The 18363-nt window shown below is 47.4% G+C and overlaps 1 protein-coding gene across 1 annotated transcript in view; it reads left to right on the forward strand.

Moving 5' to 3' along the window:
• The window catches only part of CTNNBL1 (catenin beta like 1), a 158965-nt gene extending 141073 nt beyond the window's left edge, over positions 1–17892 (forward strand). Inside the window, exons 14-16 of the mRNA XM_079718581.1 lie at positions 6271–6408; positions 6624–6696; positions 17702–17892. Of these exons, the coding sequence (XP_079574707.1) occupies positions 6271–6408; positions 6624–6696; positions 17702–17790 (300 nt within the window). The 3' untranslated portion in view covers positions 17791–17892. The remainder of the gene's footprint in view (positions 1–6270; positions 6409–6623; positions 6697–17701) is intronic.
• The last annotated feature ends 471 nt before the right edge of the window (positions 17893–18363 follow it).

Genomic DNA, 18363 nt, shown 5'->3' on the forward strand with positions numbered 1-18363 from the left:
GTAATGATTCTTACCTCTTGGGGTTTAAGGAAAAATGAGAAGTCCATGAAAGTGCTTATGAGCACAGTGCCTGGCAGACAGTAAGGACTCAGGAAATTGTGCTGTTATTATTCCATTTTTGCTGCCCATCCCTTGTCAGAGTGAAAGGACTAACAGAAAAGGGTTTTGGACTAGGAACTCATGTTCCAGTCAAGTCTCTAACCGAAACTCAGTGACAGTCATTTGACATCTATCTCAATATTTCCATCTGTGAAATCTGAAAATGGTGTTTGCTGTACATATCCAACACTGGGCATATACAACAAGTGAGGTTAATGCAGATCCACTGCTTTGAAAAGTAAAAAATGCTGTATGTGGATGTTGAGTTGTCATTGCTTCACAGAGAAGACGGTCACCTTCACTCTTCTCAAAGGTGAGAGTTGAATGAATTAATTTGTGGAAGACATCCTTTAAATCTTAACTCTCCTGTCATATTTCAAATACAATTCAATGTATATATAGATTTTCACTTTGAAATTTTGTAAAGTACGGTATCTTTACAATACTTAAGGAGGTTACTGATTTTTTGGAATTTCTCTTTAATCTCTATCAATCATATTCCCATTTTAAGAGCACTTGATTTGCCTGCCCAAATTGTTTTAAAATAGCCTGTCTAATATAATAGCAGATCCAGGGGTTGTCTCTTTCTTATAGGGAAGTTTAATTTATCGATGAGAGGATGAGCTAATTGTCCTGTTGAGGTGACAGTTTGTGTCTTCTACTTGAGGCATGTCTCCCAGTGGCTCTTCTGACTGTCTAGGAGCACTGTCAGTCAACAGCTCCCGTCTGTCCATTTACCCATATGCAGGCAGAAACTCACTGCATCTGGTTATGAAGGTGCTTCAGTCCTAGATTTGCCACAGGTTATCAAAGCTAAAAGGAACCTTCAGGAAGGCCAGATCAGGGAAGACAGAGGTCAGCCCCCCTACACTCCCCAACCTGTGATTGGTGTAAACAGTGCTGACTGATTTCAGTGTTCTTCCCCTACTAAGCTCCAACTTGGCTGCACAACGCTTTTCCAATATGGTAATCTGCAGCCATGACAGTGAATTAGAGTTGGCACTCAGGAACCCTATTTCCCTTCCCTGATCCAGCTTAGGCTTCTAATTTCCAAGCAAAGAAGCCAAGGCCAAGAAAAATTAAATGACTTGCCTACGGACATTAGTAAGTTAGTATTAGAGTTGGGATCTGATCCCATTTGCTTAGTTCTTTAAGATGTCTGGGTCTTCCTCAGGCACAGAAATCCAAAGAACCATATCACGTCCTTACCTCAAGATCAAATTTTTATCTAATGTCTTAGAAATGGAGAAAAAGAGCCAAAAATGCATTAATCCATTTATAAGACGTTGACTCTGTTCACACATTGTAAGACGGGTGGATAATAAAGGTGACATAGCATCCTACTTCTTTCTAAAACAGACCAGAACTTGAGAAGCCTAAAAGAACTGTACCCAAACTTCCTTATTTTCCATCAGAATAATACATAATCACCCTGCTTTTTTTAATTTCCCTTTAAACATGGAGTACAGATTTGTACTCAGCTTCCGTGAATCCACTCAGCAGTAAATATTCCATGCCACAGAGTTGTAACAGGCTAGATTAGGGACTATCCTGACAGCAGTCACCTTCTCTGTGTGCTGGTTTCTATGATGCTTCTAAATCTGTCAGGGCAAAACTTTGTCTTAGAAGCCAGTCTGTGTTTCATCTTTGTGCCTATTCAGTGCGGTGATGGTGATGCCTCTCTTGGAGATGAACTGTAATCGTATCTCAGATCTACGTTGGAAAATTTCACTTTCAAATCATGTGGCCTTATGTCTAAAAGTAGAATGTTGAATTGAACGTTGTTAGAGTCTTGAAGTTCTGAGGAAAGAGGAAAAAATAGGATTTGTCAATGCTCTCTTGGGTCCATCCTTTCCACATGACAGTATTTAGAGAAATTGGAAGGTACATTATGTCTGGTTAAAAGAAGATCAGATTGTGGGGAAGAGTGTGAAAAAGAAAAAATCACCAGGGGCACTTCTGACGTAATTGGAGAAATTTAATTTTGCTAAACTCTATTTCTTAAGCCTTTCTGTTATTTAGTATCTTCCTTTGTTCTCCAAACAGCTCTAAAACGTATACCTACATAACCGTGGTAGTATGAAAAGAGCACATTCTTGGATTTGAATCCTAGTTCTCCTACCCACTAGCCTTAGGCAGGTTGCTCTGCCTGAGTCAGTTTCCTCATCTGAAATGGGGGTAACAATCCCTACCGCGTAATATTTGTGAGAAGTAAAGGAATCAGTATAGGAAAAGCACTTGGCACTATAATAAGCCCCCAGTAAACATTAGCTGCTCCTCCAAGGTGGGTAGATGGTGGTAGCAATGGCTATTATTCAGACTGCCTCACACAACGCCTGGTATGTAGTAATCAATCAAAAACTATGATCTGCCGGTAGCTAGGATCTAATAAGCAAAGGAACACTCCCTTCTTTCTCTTCTTTCTGTCTGTTAATGACGGTGATATTCCACTCTTGTTCTCTTCCACCCTAGCCGAGTTGACCCATGCTATTGTTCCCTCTGTTTAGAATGTTCTTTCCAGATTGTCAAATTCCTTCAGAATCCAGCTCAAATGTTACATTTCCCTTGAACTCTCCTGACTCCTCAAAACAAACTTAGTCTGTCCTTCTTCTGGAGTCCCATGGCACTCAGTACAGTTTGAGAGGTCCTTCATAATAGCCGTTACTGCATTTAAAAAAGAAGTTTGTTCATATTTGTTAACCTCATTAGACTTTAATCTCCTTGATTATGTAGACTGTCTTATTCCTTGATTATGTAGACTGTCTTATTTATCTTTGCCGCCCCTGGTACATCATGTAATACCTGGCCCATAGTTAGGTGTTCAGGAAATCTTTACCAGGTAGATGAATGAATATGTTTCTCTCCAAGTTCCCATGTTTGGAAACCTCTAAGGGTTTGGTCTCTGTCCTCTCCTCTCTTCTGCTCCCCTCCCCTCCCCTCCTCTCTTCCCCACCTGATATACTTCTCACCTAGGCTGATACTGTGGCCTCCGAGCTGTACACTCTGCCTGCCTCTCAACACTTTAAGCTGATGTGTCCGTCATAGAGGTGTTGGCACATTCTCATTCACTTTCCTGCACAGTGTAGTCCGCAGCCCACCATATCTCACTTCTCTGGCCAGCATTCAAGCCTCCCATCAGCTAGCCCTCCAAGGCACTGTCCCTCGCCATTTCCTAATGTTTCCCCTCCTACCCCATCCACAGAAGTCTTAGCACACACAGCTCATTAATACAGCTGAACTTCTACCTGCATTTTTCCAATCCTGTTTCACAAATGCTTTTCAAGAGTTTGCTGTGCAAAAAAGTACCATGCAAGGTACTTTCTAGGTACAAAGATGATTTAAAACTTTACACCTCTTGCTTTCAAGGAACCTACACAGGAAAGAGGCACACATCTGAATAACTATTGCAGGACAGGGCATGGGAGGTGCCATAAAAGTACAAATCCAAAACTTGGGGGGTTTGAGGGTTGAAAAATCATAGCAAGTTGGAAAACATTGAGAAGTTTTTAAAGATCTCAGGAGAAGTTTTGTAAGGAGTATCACGTTTTAGACTTTAAATACATTATGATAGAGATTGGGGGTTGGGGGGAGTACCAACATTACAAGCAAAAGTGAAGGGGCCAGAAAAAGGAGGGCAGGCCTGTTTGTGCTGTGTGTATGGGTCGGGGGCTAGTGAGCAGAAAGTATGAACTGCATAAGACATTTTGCATAAGGCTTCAGACCACAGGAAGGCCTTCATTCTTAAGGCATTCATTCTGCTATGTCTGCCAGTGAGGAGCCTTGAAACCTTATCTAAAAGTCACTTCTTCCCAATGCCCTAGCATCTTAACCAGCCCTGATTAGCACCCACCACTTGCAATGACTTTGAATTTGTGGGCGCACTGTATCCCTTTACTTTTTGGTCATTTTCTGTGTTACTGTGACCTTCCCGGATAGACAGTCAGCTTCTTGGTGACTAAGACCAGGGCATCCCCTTACCTCCATTTTCATTCCTTTTCTGCCTTAACTCAATGCTTAGAAAGGTGTTCTTGCCACTAGGCACTTAGCAGGGTCCAGATCTGAACACTGTGCTTCATGTTATTCATTTCCACCTCAGAGGTGAATCAGACAGGCTTCCTGTCCCCGGGGAGTCCATATTCTAGTAACTGGTGATTATGAGCAACTAACTTAACCTCTGTGTGCCTTGGATTCTAATTTGTACAGTGGGATTAATAATCCCTTCCCTGCTCTCTTTAAATTTGGTAATAAGGACCGTATACATAATAACACTTTAAACTCTGCAGCATTATAGAAATGTGAGGTATTAGCAGCAAATGCTTTCTGCATGAGTGAAAGTCAAGAGTAACTTTCCTTCCTGGGCCCCCAGCTGCTGAACACTTAGGAGTTCTGGAGCAGGAAGTTATGATTATGAGCAAATGAGAAACTAAAGAGGCCCTTCTACTTTTAAACTCCTTGGACATCAGTCCAGTGCTCCATGACTACCTCATGAACGTTAGCACTATTACCAGATTACCAAGGAATTTGCTACTAAACGAAGCTATGAATTAGTGGTGGTGATTTACTGGGCAGTGCAAGGCCTGGCAAATCTAGAACCCTCTTTTGCCTCTCAGACAGAGACCTTTGGGAGTGAGATGAAAAGTAGCCTTGTGTAGCTGCAGGCTGGCCCCCTGGGCAAATAAAGAAGCATGTTATCTGCGTCTAAATAGTCTCTGCAGGATGCTGGTTGGAGATTGATGACCACAGTGGTAAGTCCTTCGAGTTTGGGAGAGTGGAAAGCAGGGTCCCAAGGGCTTCTGTCAGTGACAGGAGCCTGAGTTGTCAGAGGGAACCATGGCCATAAAACCACTGACGGAATTAAGAAATGGATTGTTGTCATCAGAAGCATGTATTCAAGCACCTGTCTTCTTAGACCAATCGCTAGTCTTGTAGAATGAGTCCCTCCTCCAGTTCTGACTCCTGAGAGCTGACAGCCTGAAACAGAGATGTCCTTTTCCTTTCATTCACTGCATGGATGTTTACTGAGCTGGGGATGTAAAGACAAAATTCAGTCCCCACTTTCACAGAGCTCACAGTTCACCCTCATGAAATAAAGGGAGTTATAGAAACAGGGAGCTGATGATAACTGAAATCAGTGTGAATATGACGTGCCAGAAGAGGTTGTGTCATGGAGTGACCTGCAAGGGTGCTGTCAGGAATTTTGGAAAGGAGGAGTTTTTAGCTTTAAGTAATCAGGGAAGGCTCTGTAGGAGAGGTGGCTTAAAAATAGCATTGGCTTGAGAGGTACCCCAGAATCCCTAGGAAGGAAGGCCCTAAAGTCCCTGAGTTGGGAAGAAGATCCCTCTTGGCAGAGGTGGTGATAATCCACTGGATGAGGGACTTTGGAGGTGGAGGGGAATGAAAATATTCTACAATGATTGTGATGGTGGTTACACAACTCTGACTATACTAATTGTATGGTATGTCAATTGTATCTCAATAAAGCTGTTTTTGTTTTCGTTTTTGTTTTTTCTAAAGAATCTACTAGAGAGGAATAGATATGGGGACAGCAAGTCTGATAGGTCTGGGGTTACAAAAGTTTAGGAAAGAGACTCCCATCACTCATTAGGACTTTGGCCTTGAGGGAGTATTGAACTTGTGGAATGAAATGGAAAGGTGGGCAGCATTTTGCATCTAACAAAATGTAAGCCAAAAGGGACACATAGATTGGGTACCTGTGCCATCACCAGGGTACCAAGACAGAATCGTAGAGAAAGCAGACCTCTCTTCCCTAGGTTAACTTGATCTGGAAGGGAAAGAGAGTTAAGTATATCTGTAGAGAGGTTATTTATGGAGGCTGGAACGAAAGAGTAAAGAATAAGTAGAAGCAGATGAATAGATTTGTGTCCCCATCAGCTTATTTTTTCAAGTTGAATATGTTGATGGGATCATTTTGGCCCTGAGTCACTGTGTAGGAAAAATGGACTTTAATCTTGACTCCCTGGGCCAACAAGAGAACACAAGATACTTTAGAATAATGGGAGAAGCAGGAGGCAAATCGAGGCAGAGTGGTTTTCTTCTGTTGTTGTAGTGGTAATTACTACTCTTCTGTGTATTATGGGTGGACTAGAAACCTATTCTTTCCTCCTTCACTCACTGTGTGGCTTTTATTCCCAAACGTTCATTCATTTCTAGGACATGGTCCGGCGTGGAGAAATCATAGACAATGACATTGAGGATGAGTTCTACCTCCGGCGCCTGGACGCAGGCCTTTTTGTCCTCCAGCACATCTGCTACATCATGGCAGAGATCTGCAATGCCAACGTGCCCCAGGTAGGAGGGGGCTGCCCCTGGATGGGCCTCCTTGCTTGCCACCTGCTTAGGTAGAATGGAGTGAATCACACTCTCCTTGAATTCCTTCACTCTACGTGGGCCCTCTCTTTTAGGGATGGGGGTGAGGTGAATACTTTCAATACGATGTATTCTGATGTCTACCAGGGCAAATGATGCTTTTTCTTTCTCTTTCCACTCTTCCCCTTCCTTATTAGATTCGCCAGAGGGTTCACCAAATCCTAAATATGCGCGGAAGCTCCATCAAAATTGTCAGGCACATCATCAAGGGTGAGTTGCACATTGCTTGTGTCTGGGGCTCCAGGGAATTAGACGATGCTTTCTGTCTCTGTCAATATCCCTGGAATTTGGTGCATAGCATTCTCTGCACTGAAGGCTTAAGTGTGTTGTCCAGTTCAGTGTGTGTCCAGGTCATCTTGTCAGAACACCGAAGACTACCCTAGGTATTCTCTGCCTCTGACCCTCTAGTTCCAGAATTTTAAAAACACATAACAAACAAGAAGCACTAGGTGTTGGAAATATAAAAACAAAACAAAAAAACACCAAACAAGAAATAAACAAAAAAATCCAGTTCCAAACTGCATGTAATGGAAGGAAATTGCTTTCTTAGGGGAAAAAAACAAGGAAGTAACAAGAACTACCTGGAATTAAGGCAGAAGGAAGTGAATCTGAGGCAGTGTGGTGTAGTAGAAAAAGCATGCCTGCTTTCCAGTGCTAGCTCTGCCTTCCCCCAGCTGTGTGAGCATGATCTAGAAGACATTTTGCAAAAGTTCACAAGATACTTACATGATAGCATCCAGTGTAGTGCCTGGCACACAGAAGGTGCTTGGGCGAATTTCCTTCACCTACCCCAACGGGTCTCTCCAATGCTGTTGTATCTTTGGCTGGGCCTGACTCAGCTGGAGTGGCTCCCAAGGGGCCTCCAGTCGGTGAGCATGCTCTCAATCAGCTCTGTGGTGCAGTTCCACCCTCCGGCCACTTAGCACAGACTAACACACCTGGCGGCTAGAAGCCTGTATTGGCCTTTACAGTACTGATAATGCAGAGTTCAGAGAGAGAGTCGTGATGGACGTAACTGCAGGCACATCATCTCTCTCTCTCTGACCCTTGTCCTGCCCACTTCTAAGATGAGAGATTAGGCTAGATTTACTCAGAGGGTTTGCCTGTAAGTGGCTTATAACTCCTGTTACATGTGGGAGATGAAACGTGGAGATAAATGATACATGTAATAAAGTGAGGAGAAGTTAAGAGCCATGGGTTCTGGGATCTGGCTCCTGAAACAGAATCCTGGCTCTGCTGTTTACTGTGATACCTTGGGCAAGGTATCCAATTGCTCTGGGACCTCATAGATTAGGTAAAAGGATTAAATGAGATGATATATGGAAAATATCTCAAGTTAATAAGTTCTTGGCAAATGTTAGCTATTATGAGTATTATGAACTATTATGATGATGATTATCATTAGCAGCATTATAAGTGAGGCATGGCTAAAACCCCATGGGAAGCCTTGTGGGAATAGTAACATTGAGCTGGGCCTTAGACATTCCAAAACAAAGGAACAGCGTGAGTGAAAACATAGGACTGGAAATCACATGATCGGCACAGCCCTCCCAGGAGGGTGGGGATGGTAAATCCGTCGTGCCCATTTTGTAGATGGAGCCTTCAAGGCATTGGAATTTATTGTCTTCTCCCTCAGAAAGAGGAAAGGGGGACCTTGTTCATGAGCCTAGCCTAGCATCTTCCACAGTGGCATCATGGGTGCTCCCTCTTTCTCAGTGTCACATTCACATGAGTTACTGCTCAGAGTGTCATGCCACCTCCTCCCTAAGGTGCCGCTGTGGTGATTTGCAACCCCAGCCTTTAAATGGCATTTACTTCCAACGCCCACATGTTCAATTAGAACTTTTTATTACTCTCAGCTCTACTCTCCTGCATTTAGGCTTCTCCCTGCACCTCCATTCCTGTGATCAAAACAGTGATCTGAGAAAGGAAAAGTGTTTTTAACAGGTGCTGACATGTAGTAGGTGGATGCTTTTCTTTCAGAGATCCTAACACATATACCTGAGGTTATTCAGGATTTTCAGCTGCTGTGAGCCAGCCTCTGTCTCCCTCAGATCCCAGTTTATTCCCCAAGTGCCTGTTAAAGCACTGGGCGCATACTGGGTGCTGAATAGACATTTGTTGATTGTCTGGGCAGGTGAGCCCATGAGCAGCCTGCACAGATGCTGTGTTCATTCCCACCACTCTTGTTCCTCTCCCCTGTTGCTTTCTTTTCCCACTCTGTCCAGACTCCCATATCCATCCTTCCAGACCCAGGTCCGGCCCTTCAGCTCTCTCGCCATCACCCTTCACAGCCAGTCCATTAGTAAAGCTGCCATGTCTGCCTCCAGTCTCCATCCCGAGTCAATCCACTTCTCTCCATGTGTTATTTCCCATCATAGCACCCAGTTTATTTCCTTCCTAGCCCTTATCACAGTCTGTAATTATTTTTATTTATGTCTTTGTTTCCTTGGTTTGTGTGTCTCATACATTAAAATGTAAGCTCCGTGACGTAGGCACATTGGCTCGTTCTCCGTGTCTCCTCAGCACCTAGAGCAATGCCAGGCACATGATGGACACCCAGTGAATATTTTAAACATTGTTGAATTAAACCCTACCCTTATGTGAATTTAAATGGGCAGATGTTTACTGAGACTCTCCTCCGGGCTCGGCACAGTGCTAATACTGTGCTACTAAGGTGTCACACAGCACCTGCCCTCATGGAGCTTATAGTCTTCTGGGGAACACAGATGTAGAAATCAAGCTAAGTGAAATACACACTCCAACAACTACTCAGCTGGCATTGCTGGGTGCCAAGCTCTGTATCCAGTACTAGAGATACAAGGAAGAATAAATAAGCAAGATCCCTGTCCTTGAGGGTTCATGGTCTAGCTGGGAGAGATACTCGAAACTAACTATGATGTGCTAGGTGCTGCATTAAAGTTGTGGACAGCGTTAAGGGAGTGATAAGGGGGCAGTAATGGAGACACAGGCCATACCAAGGAATCCCAGGGGAGGAGAGGCTCCTCCCAGGACTGGGAATGGTGTCCCAGAGGGAAAGGCACGTCCCAGGCAGAAGGATCAGAGGTCCAGCACAGGACATCAGTGGCCTTCATACAGACCCTGCCACATCAGTGGAGGCCAAGCAGGGGTGAGGGAGGCTGGAGCATTGGGTGGGGTTGGGAGTATTGCTGGGCAAGTCTCTCAAGTTCTATTGGGTACACGGTGAGTTTGGGTTACGGGTAGCGCCTGCATCCCTTTGTTGGCCAGCAGAGGGTAGACATTCTCATTAGGGCGGGAGAGGTGCTTGTTTGGACAATTTGAAGTCAGTAGTACGAGGTGATATTTAAAGCCAGGAAATTAGATGTCATTGCCCAGGTCAAAGAAGTCCTCACAGGACGCTGACCACTGAAAACAAACAAAAGAAAGAGTTCTCTCCAGATGGAAGGTTAAGGTTATAATAAAGGGCTCACGCTGGCCCCAGGAAGCCCATCTGCCTGCGGTGTTGGGCGGTGGAGCTGTGCCACAGGCTGCCTCTCAGCAGCCCCTGAAAGTGGTGCAGTGAGCAAGCTCCGGGCAGTGCTGAGGTTGAAAAGGGGTGAGGCTACCGCAGGGCCGGGTAGGGGTGGCGTCTGGGCTCTGCTCAGTCCCACCTCTTAAGAGCCTTCACGCCCTCCCCCTCCTGCCCCCACCCTCCATTCCATCACAATGCACGAGAAAACAAAGCCTCACAAAGAAAGCCAGCTCATCAGTCTGTGCTCTTTGATTTTAATTTTGTTTTTCAGTTTGGGTTGCTTCCTTTTTTTTTTTTTTTTTTTTTTAACGTGCTAATTAGATGCAAGCTTTTTTCTTTGGTTTTATGTCCTGTATATTTCCTAAGTTTTGCTGGCAGGATGACAGCTGATGTATCCCTTGAGGTCTCAGGAAAATGCTGATGAGGCAAGCCCAGCAGGGGACTCTTCCCGTTATATTTCAGTCCCCTTTCTCAGGATCTTCCTCCCTCCTTTTCTGTTGGGGGTGCCAAGAGAGCTGGGAAAAATTGATGGCTCATTAAAGTCCCTTGGTTTGCAGACTGCTTACTCAGTGCTCCCAAAGTCCAGCTTTCCCTGAACTGGCAGCAGCTCTGGCCTGAGGCCTCTGGTGCCCGCCTAGGGGACGGTGGTCTCTGTGCCAGAGAAGGACCACGCGCTCTGAAAGGGCAGTGACAGTCATCCTGGCTTTTACCTTCTGGTGGCTGGCCCATGCCTGGCGCAGAGAAGGGGCTCAGCTAATGCTTATTGAGGGTACTGCTGAGGTGGTGCTTCAGGCTTCTTTGTGCTGTACCAGAAATCCGGGACCACGGTAGGTAGAGTGGTCTCTCCCGAGCACGTCCTCTGCCAGGCTTTTATGTATGTTCTCTGGTTCTCACGACGGTCCTAAAAGCAGGATTACAGTCTCCATTTTGCAGATGAGGTAACCAAGACTTGTGGTTAAGGTTAAGGGATGTTACCCAAGTCACTATTAATGCTGGAAACTGGATCCAGACTCAGTCGGTCTTCCATCTGGCAGAAAGCAGAGCTCTAACTGTACCAATTGGCTGATACACTCTTACTGCATTTTAAGAAAGAAAATTCAGGGCATCCACCTTTACAGGGTACCCACTGGCATCACAGGGCACTAGGTGGGCTCCTTAGATGAGTGAGACACTTAGGAGGCCCTGTCGCCAGGGCAATTCAGTGCCATCACATGTGAAATAAATAAGCACAACACAAAGCAGATTGAAGTCAGTGCTAAGATATGGAGGGAGACTCAAGAAAGCACAGTTAATTCTGCTGGAGATTATAAAGGAGCTCGCAGATCCAGAGAGGCTGCACAGAGGAGGAGGTGCTTGGGGTTTTTTTTTTTAATTGTGCTAAAATATGCATAGGAGTTACCATTTTAACCATTGCAGCTATCACCACCCCCTGTCCATAGAAGTTATTTTCATCTTGCAAAACAAACTCTGTACCCATGAAACACTTACTCCCCATTCCCTCCTCCCCCAGCCCCTGGCAACCTCCCTTGTATATTCCGTTCCTGGGAGGTTGATGACTGTAAGTAAGGAGATGGCTTCCTGAAGCCTGTGAAGGACCTCCATATGCAGATGCAGGTGTACACTGAGTGGTCCTCTCCTTGGATATGGAGTAGGCGCTGTGACCTGGGAATACTTCTTCATATAAATACTTGTGCCAGGGGTTAGCATGGAAGCCTCTGGTGAGTCTCCTGGATGTTTTAGTCACTGGTGAAAGTTGTTGGAAGATCAGGTGGTGCTGGGCTGTTTGTCAGAGGAAAGCTTAGAGGATTACTGACTCAAAACTCTGTCACTGGTGGCAAAAAGACTGAGCCAAAGACTTCAGAATGCTTTCAGAGATTGGCTCCCGGCCCTTTGATTTGCTTGTGTTCTTTATGGCTTGAAGTCTTCTCTCAGAAGCTCATAAACATGTATTTCCATATTGATTTCAGCTCTTGGTTGAAAGCTGCAGAAGCTGATAGGGTTTCTCTTCCAGTGACACGTTGATGTGTGAGACTTGCACCAGGCCATTGCTGCTATGGCCTCTAGGGTTGAGAGGCAGAAAAGGACCCCGGAGGGACTGTTTAACCTTAGGCAGCTACTTGCCCTCTCCCTAAGCCACAGTGTCTATAAGATGAGGGTAATCTGCCTCAAAAGGTTGCTGTGGGAATTAGATGAGGTGCTGCAGGTAAAGTGCCTACATGTTGGCACGTAATAAGTGCCTATTAATGGTAGCTACCGTCACCGTTGTGATTCGCATCCCAGCTCACGCAGGAATAAGCAGAGCTGAGAGGCACAGACCAGCAAGAATTCTGGCTCTCTGTAACTTGGGGTAAGTTAGTAGATAACCGGTTTGAGCCTTCCTTTACTCCTCTGTAAGAAACAAACCGAAAGTGAATACTGCCCCAAGGAAGGCTGAGGTTGAGATGCAGTTGGGGGCCTGGGACAGAATACTTGCTCAGTAAATGCAGGTTCCTTCCTTCCCTTCCTTGGCCTAATCCTTTCACCGGTGCTGGCAGGAAAGCCCACGGACCAGCACCCGGGCCATACTCCTCAGGGCCTGGTGGGGGTGGAAGGGGTAGGTGGTGCTTTTTCAAGCAGCTGAAAGGTCTGTGGGAAAATGGTCTATAGGGATGTGACCCTGTTAGCGCCGTAAGCAAAGGGTAAGTTTCCGTCTCCTCCTCCTTTAAGTAGGTTTCATTTTAATCGGATCCCTGATGAAGCTTCTATCCCCAGTTGCAGCCCCAGCACAACCTCCTCCTCCTAGAGAAGTAACATTAGTCCCCCCACACTCATCCTTGTCGTTAAGGACTCTCCGTTAGACCTCAAGGATTTTCCTTTCCCAGTTTCTATTTTGTGATGATTTCTATGTCTTCAGGGGTTTTCAGTGTAAAAATATTGGCGTTCCTCTTCTCCCCACTCACCCTTCCTCCAGCACGTTTTCAAGGGTGAGTGTTTAAGGCTTAAGGTCCAGGGACCTGAACCAGGCTTGTGAGCACCGGTCCCAGTCTCTGTCTTCAAAGACAGTCCTTCCCCATCTGCCAGCCTGGGTGTCCCTCCCTCTTCCTCTTACCAAAAACAGAACAGCTTGTATTCCATGTCTGCATAGTAAACCTGCTGTCTAAAGTTTGCTTTAATATTTATGCGTTCAGCACTGCTGCCTGTTTTTGACCTCCATCAAAGCCTTTATTGTAAGAGCATTTGAAAACGCTGGGGAAGTCGAGAAGGGAGTCTATGTGTACACCGTCTTTCTCACTCTCCAGCCCGACTCACGCTCTTCCTGTCTCCCCTATCCCTCTCCCTCTCCCCCACCCTGAAGTCCTCCCTTCATCTAGCGTCTCTCTTTTTCCTGTATTCTCTCCCTTTCTTACACACACACACACACACACACACACACACACACACGTGCGCGTGCGCACAGAGCAAGGAGGACTCTTTCCCAAGACCTCTGGGAGGAATCTGTTCAATATTTATAAACTGCTGCAGCAGCTTTAATAACCAGAGGTAGCTGGCACCACCAAGGTTTGCTCCAAATAGGATTCTACTCTGGAAACAAAGAATTAGTTGGGGTAAGGGGCAGAGGGTGAGAGGTGAGGTGCACGGTTGGTACCAGCTGCCACGGCCAGTGGGAGAGCACTCGGGGCCTGTCAGACCCGGTGGGCCTGGCCCTGTGGCTGGCTCGCTGCGGGACCCTGGCCGGTCACCTGTCCATCCAGTTGCAGTACATTTCTGAGAGGCCTGCCAGCCCTGACACTCAGTGACCTGGCATGAGGGAGCATGGCCCCAGCAGCCCACTCCACATCTGTTCTGGCTGCTGAGGCCCCTTTACTCCAGGACATTCCCTCCGGAGCCTTACCTTTTTTTTTTTTTTTTAAACATCTTTATTGGAGTATAATTGCTTTACAATGGTGTGTTAGTTTCTGCTTTATAACAAAGTGAATCAGCTATACATATACACGTATCCGCATATCTCCTCCCTCTTGCGTCTCCCTCTCACCCTCCCTATCCCACCCCTCTAGGTGGTCACAAAGCACTGAAGAGCCTTACCTTTTATGAGGACGTTGTAGCCAGATGCCCTGCCACGGCTGGGCTGCTTTGGAGATTTTTTTCCCCAAAGGATGGGGAACAGGCAGGGTCAGATAACTGCCTAGGTAAGAGGATGCCACTTCGGGGACCAGCTCCCCAGCCCCACCCCCATGGCTTTTGACGTCCCTTTTTCACTTCTGACACATGTTCTTGGTTTGAATATCAGCTCCTCTACCATCCTAGACTTGGGCAGGTTGCTTCAGTTCTCTAACACGCCTCAGTTTCCTCATCTCTAAACAGAGATGGTGCTCTTTGCCTTATAGGATTGCTGCAAAGATTATATGAGATGATATAGTTAAATGCCTGGCACGTAAACAGTGTTCACCACATGTGAGGTCCCATTCCATTCTGTACAGGATAGCCCCTCTTCCAGATCCTACTAACTTCCTTCACAGCCCATCTCCAGAGAGCAGGTAATCTGACTGTTTCCTCCTTCCCCGCATGCAGAGCAACAGAGGAGACTTGTCCATTGGGTGGGTGCTCTGTGTACAGCAGTGGCATGTGTTTTTCTAAGGCCTTGGGAGGGGTGATTCAGCAGGGGATTGATACAGACTTTGGTCCTCTCCTCTGCGCATCCCTAGAAAGAGATTAGGTCCCTCCAGGGAAGTTGGCTTTACTTGGAAAAAAATCACTGCCCCAAAGGATCAGACTGTTTCTCCACTTCCCTCTCTCCTGGGTCTGAGAATACTTTAGGAGAACAAAGTGTTAGTTCAATCCATTAAGACTCTTGCTTTCAGACCATGCCTCTGAGGGTATTAAATGCTATAATGGTCATTTCTCTCTCTCCTGGGGCAGCGACTAGATCATTCACATGTGAGTAAGAGATATCACTTACATACAGCCCCTAGCCTTCTTCCGCAGCCCAGTTTCTGTTCTCCCTTCACCCCAGCCCTCCCTTTAAGGAGCCTTAATAGAAGGGATCACAGCCGTTTGCTGTTGGAGGTGATGGGTGGGCCTAACAGAAGAGGATGATTTCCAGGGGGAGACACACAGCTGGCACATGTCTGAATCCCAAGTCCCGTTTTCCGGCACATGTCCAAAGTAATAAAGAGGATGGAGGAAAAAATGAAGAAGTGGCAGGGCAAGGTATTTCTCCATCGTGGTGGGGGATGGGAGGTAGGGGAGGGTTTGCAGGCTTTCTTCCCTTTCCCCACTCTTTGTCTGATTTGGATGAGCAGATGTTTTATTATGCAGAAGCCTCTTGCAAGAGAGTTTTCTATTGTTCCATCTCAGGCCACCCCAAGCAGGGAGCTGGGGGCAGACCCGCAGGCACTCATTCCTGATCCACTGCTCTGAGAGCTTATTCACAGCACCAGACTGGTAGTTGGCTCTCAGCGAGGCTCTGCTGGGAATTTAGCTGAAAGTAAGGCGAAAGCCCCTACCTTCATGAAGCTGTCAGTCTAGAGGGAGAGACGGGACAAGTAGAGGATGATCTAGAAGTCAGGCCTGCGGTGGAGACAGAGGCCTGAGGACAGGAACAGGAGTCAGAGGTGAGCGGGCGGGGCTTCGCGGAGAAGGTGTCCTTGAAGGATGTGTGGTGTTTCCCTGAGAAATGTTGCTGGCCTGAGCAAAGCAGGCTCAGGGAGGGAGCTAGCGTATCTTGAACATCTGTTATTATAGCTTCTTTACATGCATTTGTGGAGGGGGAGACCGCGCAAGGCCACCTAGGATTGTGAGTCAGAGTCAGGATACAAACACAGCCCACAATGTTGCACCATCTCCTGTCTGAGGGCGGGGGCAGGACACGGTCAGCACACAGAGGAGTTGCCTCTCCGTCCCCCCTCCCCGTCCACTGGGCTCTGGGCACCACCGCAGGAAACCCAGGGCCCCACTCACCACGCAGGCCCTGCACTCTCGTCCCTAAGCTCCACACATCACTTCTGTGCCATATCGCACCCCTTCCCGCCTCCTAAAACCAGCTGACCACATAATCTGGGGGGGCCAGGACACTTCTGAGAATAAAATGGAGGTGTGTTAAGTACTCTGTTGGGATAACAGGGGAAACGGGACCATATGTTTACCCACCTTACAACCCTTCGGTTATGTTCTGTCATCAGCATCATGTCCTGTATTCCCATCCTCTTTAGGCCTATTTCCTTTATCTTCCTGCTCTAACTAAAACTGTCTCTACCGGGGATGGGTCCTCTCAAGTGGTACCTACTTTCTCCCACATGCCTTTAACCACTGGAGACGGGGGAGGGGCCTTCCACGCTCCTCCTGGGCGTCTCTAGACCATTCTTTCTCCCTCCCTCTTTCCAAAAAACACCCATTTGTTTCAATCTCATGTCAGTGGGCTGTACCCCAGCCCCCCTCCTTGGTGGTGCAGACACCTGTTCCCCTTATTCCTTGGAGGAATTCCAAGCTCCCTGTCACCCTCTCCACTACCCTGTCGTATTTCTTAGCAGCTTCACTATCCACATCTCTCTCGCTCACGCCCCATTTCCAGTCTCTCAGTAAATCCTGCTGGATCCACCTTCAGAATACATCTAAACTCTGAAGACTTCTCACCCCTACCATGACCTCCTTGGACCAAACCACCAATCAGATCACATCTCCTTCCCTCTGCCCTTGCCACCTTAAGGGTATCTTCCACACAGCAGCTAGAGTGAGCTGGTTAAAGTCAAATCATGTCATTCCTCTGCTTAAAACTCTCTTATAACTTCTCATCTCAGGGGAGAGTCCAAAGTCCTTACAGTGGCCTGAACCGACCTGTGCCCCGCCCCGTGCCCCGCCCCTCCCTGGCTCTGAGCTCCTTGCTCACCGCAGAGGGTCCAGGCGTGCTCCCCTCTCAGCCCCTGCTCTGCTTGCCCCTCTGCCACTTGCTCCCAGATATTCCCCCACACACCTGCTTCAGGTCTTTAATCAAATCCCCCATCTCTGTGAGGCCTTCTGACAGCCGCCCTATATATTTTATTTACCTTTCGGTTTGTCTCCCCCACTAGAAAGTAGGCTCCACAAGTGCAGAGATTTCACCTGTCCTGTTTTGATCAGGACTTTATCCCCTTTGCCTCAAATAGTGGTTCTCAAATGTGAGCAGCATCAGCACTACCTGGAGGACTTGTTCACACGGACTGCTGGGCCCCATCCTCAGAGCTTCCTAATAAGGAGGTCTGAATTGGACCCCCAAATCTACATTTCTTTTTTTTTTGGCTGCGCCACGCAGCTTGCAAGATCTTAGTTCCCCAACCAGGGATTGAACCCAGGCCCCGGCAGTGAAAGTGCCGAGTCCTCACCACTGGACCACCAGGGAACTCCCCAGATCTGCATTTCTAACAAGTTCCTGCGTGATGTTGCTGCTGTGGGTTGGGGTCCCCGCTCTGAGAACCACTGGGTCTGGGGCAGCACCTGCCCATAATAGCATCCACTGTGTGTGTTAAGTGAAGAAAGGCTGCAGCTAGCAGGGGAATGCAGGCAGGAACAGGGGAGTTGCGCCCTTTCCACCATGGGCCTTGAATGCAAGACCAAGGAGTTTGCACACAACTGCCACCGTGGGTGCAACTGGAGGCATTAGAACAGCACACATCCCACGGGAGCTGGGGTTCAGGGAGAGGCATGATGTGACCCGGCCACGAAGGACCCCACGCCTCAGATTCATGCCTAACCCTGCCTTTGTCTCCCCAGAGTATGCGGAGAACATCGGGGACGGCCGGAGCCCGGAGTTCCGGGATAGCGAGCAGAAGCGCATCCTGGGCTTGCTGGAGAACTTCTAGCCGCCCCTGGCCCTGGGCAGCAGGGACTCTCTGGTCCTCCCCCAGAAACAGTTTTTACGGAGCTCCATGTGACTTTTGGACAAATAAAAACTAGTTTTGGTATTCCTGGGCTGGTGTTCTCTATACCTTCTAACCTTTACCCAACACCTTTCCCAGCAGTGCTCACGGAACGCGTCTGAGGAAGCTTAGTGGTTGGCCTCCCCCTTCCAGTGAGGAAACTGAGGCTCTGAGAGCCGATGAGTGATAAAGTGGCCACTGTGGCTGCCCTGGGGGTTACGGTGAGGCCGCCCATCTGCAGCTGGGAAGGGGAAGGCATGGACTGGGGACCTCTCTGGGGCTTCCAGCCCTGACACGAAGAGCCTGGGCGTGTAACACGAGGCACGTGGCTCGTGCAGAAGCACCCTGGGGAGGGCTTCCTGGCACTGCGAGGCCGCCCACAGAGCACACAGTCCTCAGAGCAGTGGTCTGAACCCCGGCCACGTGTCAGAGTCACTCTGGTTGGAAGGGAGCTTAAAAGTACATATCTGTGTTGGGCCCCATCCCAGAATGATGAAATCGGAATGTCCAGTGAGG

This window comes from Hyperoodon ampullatus, assembly GCF_949752795.1.
Source record: "Hyperoodon ampullatus genome assembly, chromosome: 14".
NCBI classification, from domain to species: Eukaryota; Metazoa; Chordata; class Mammalia; order Artiodactyla; family Ziphiidae; genus Hyperoodon; species Hyperoodon ampullatus.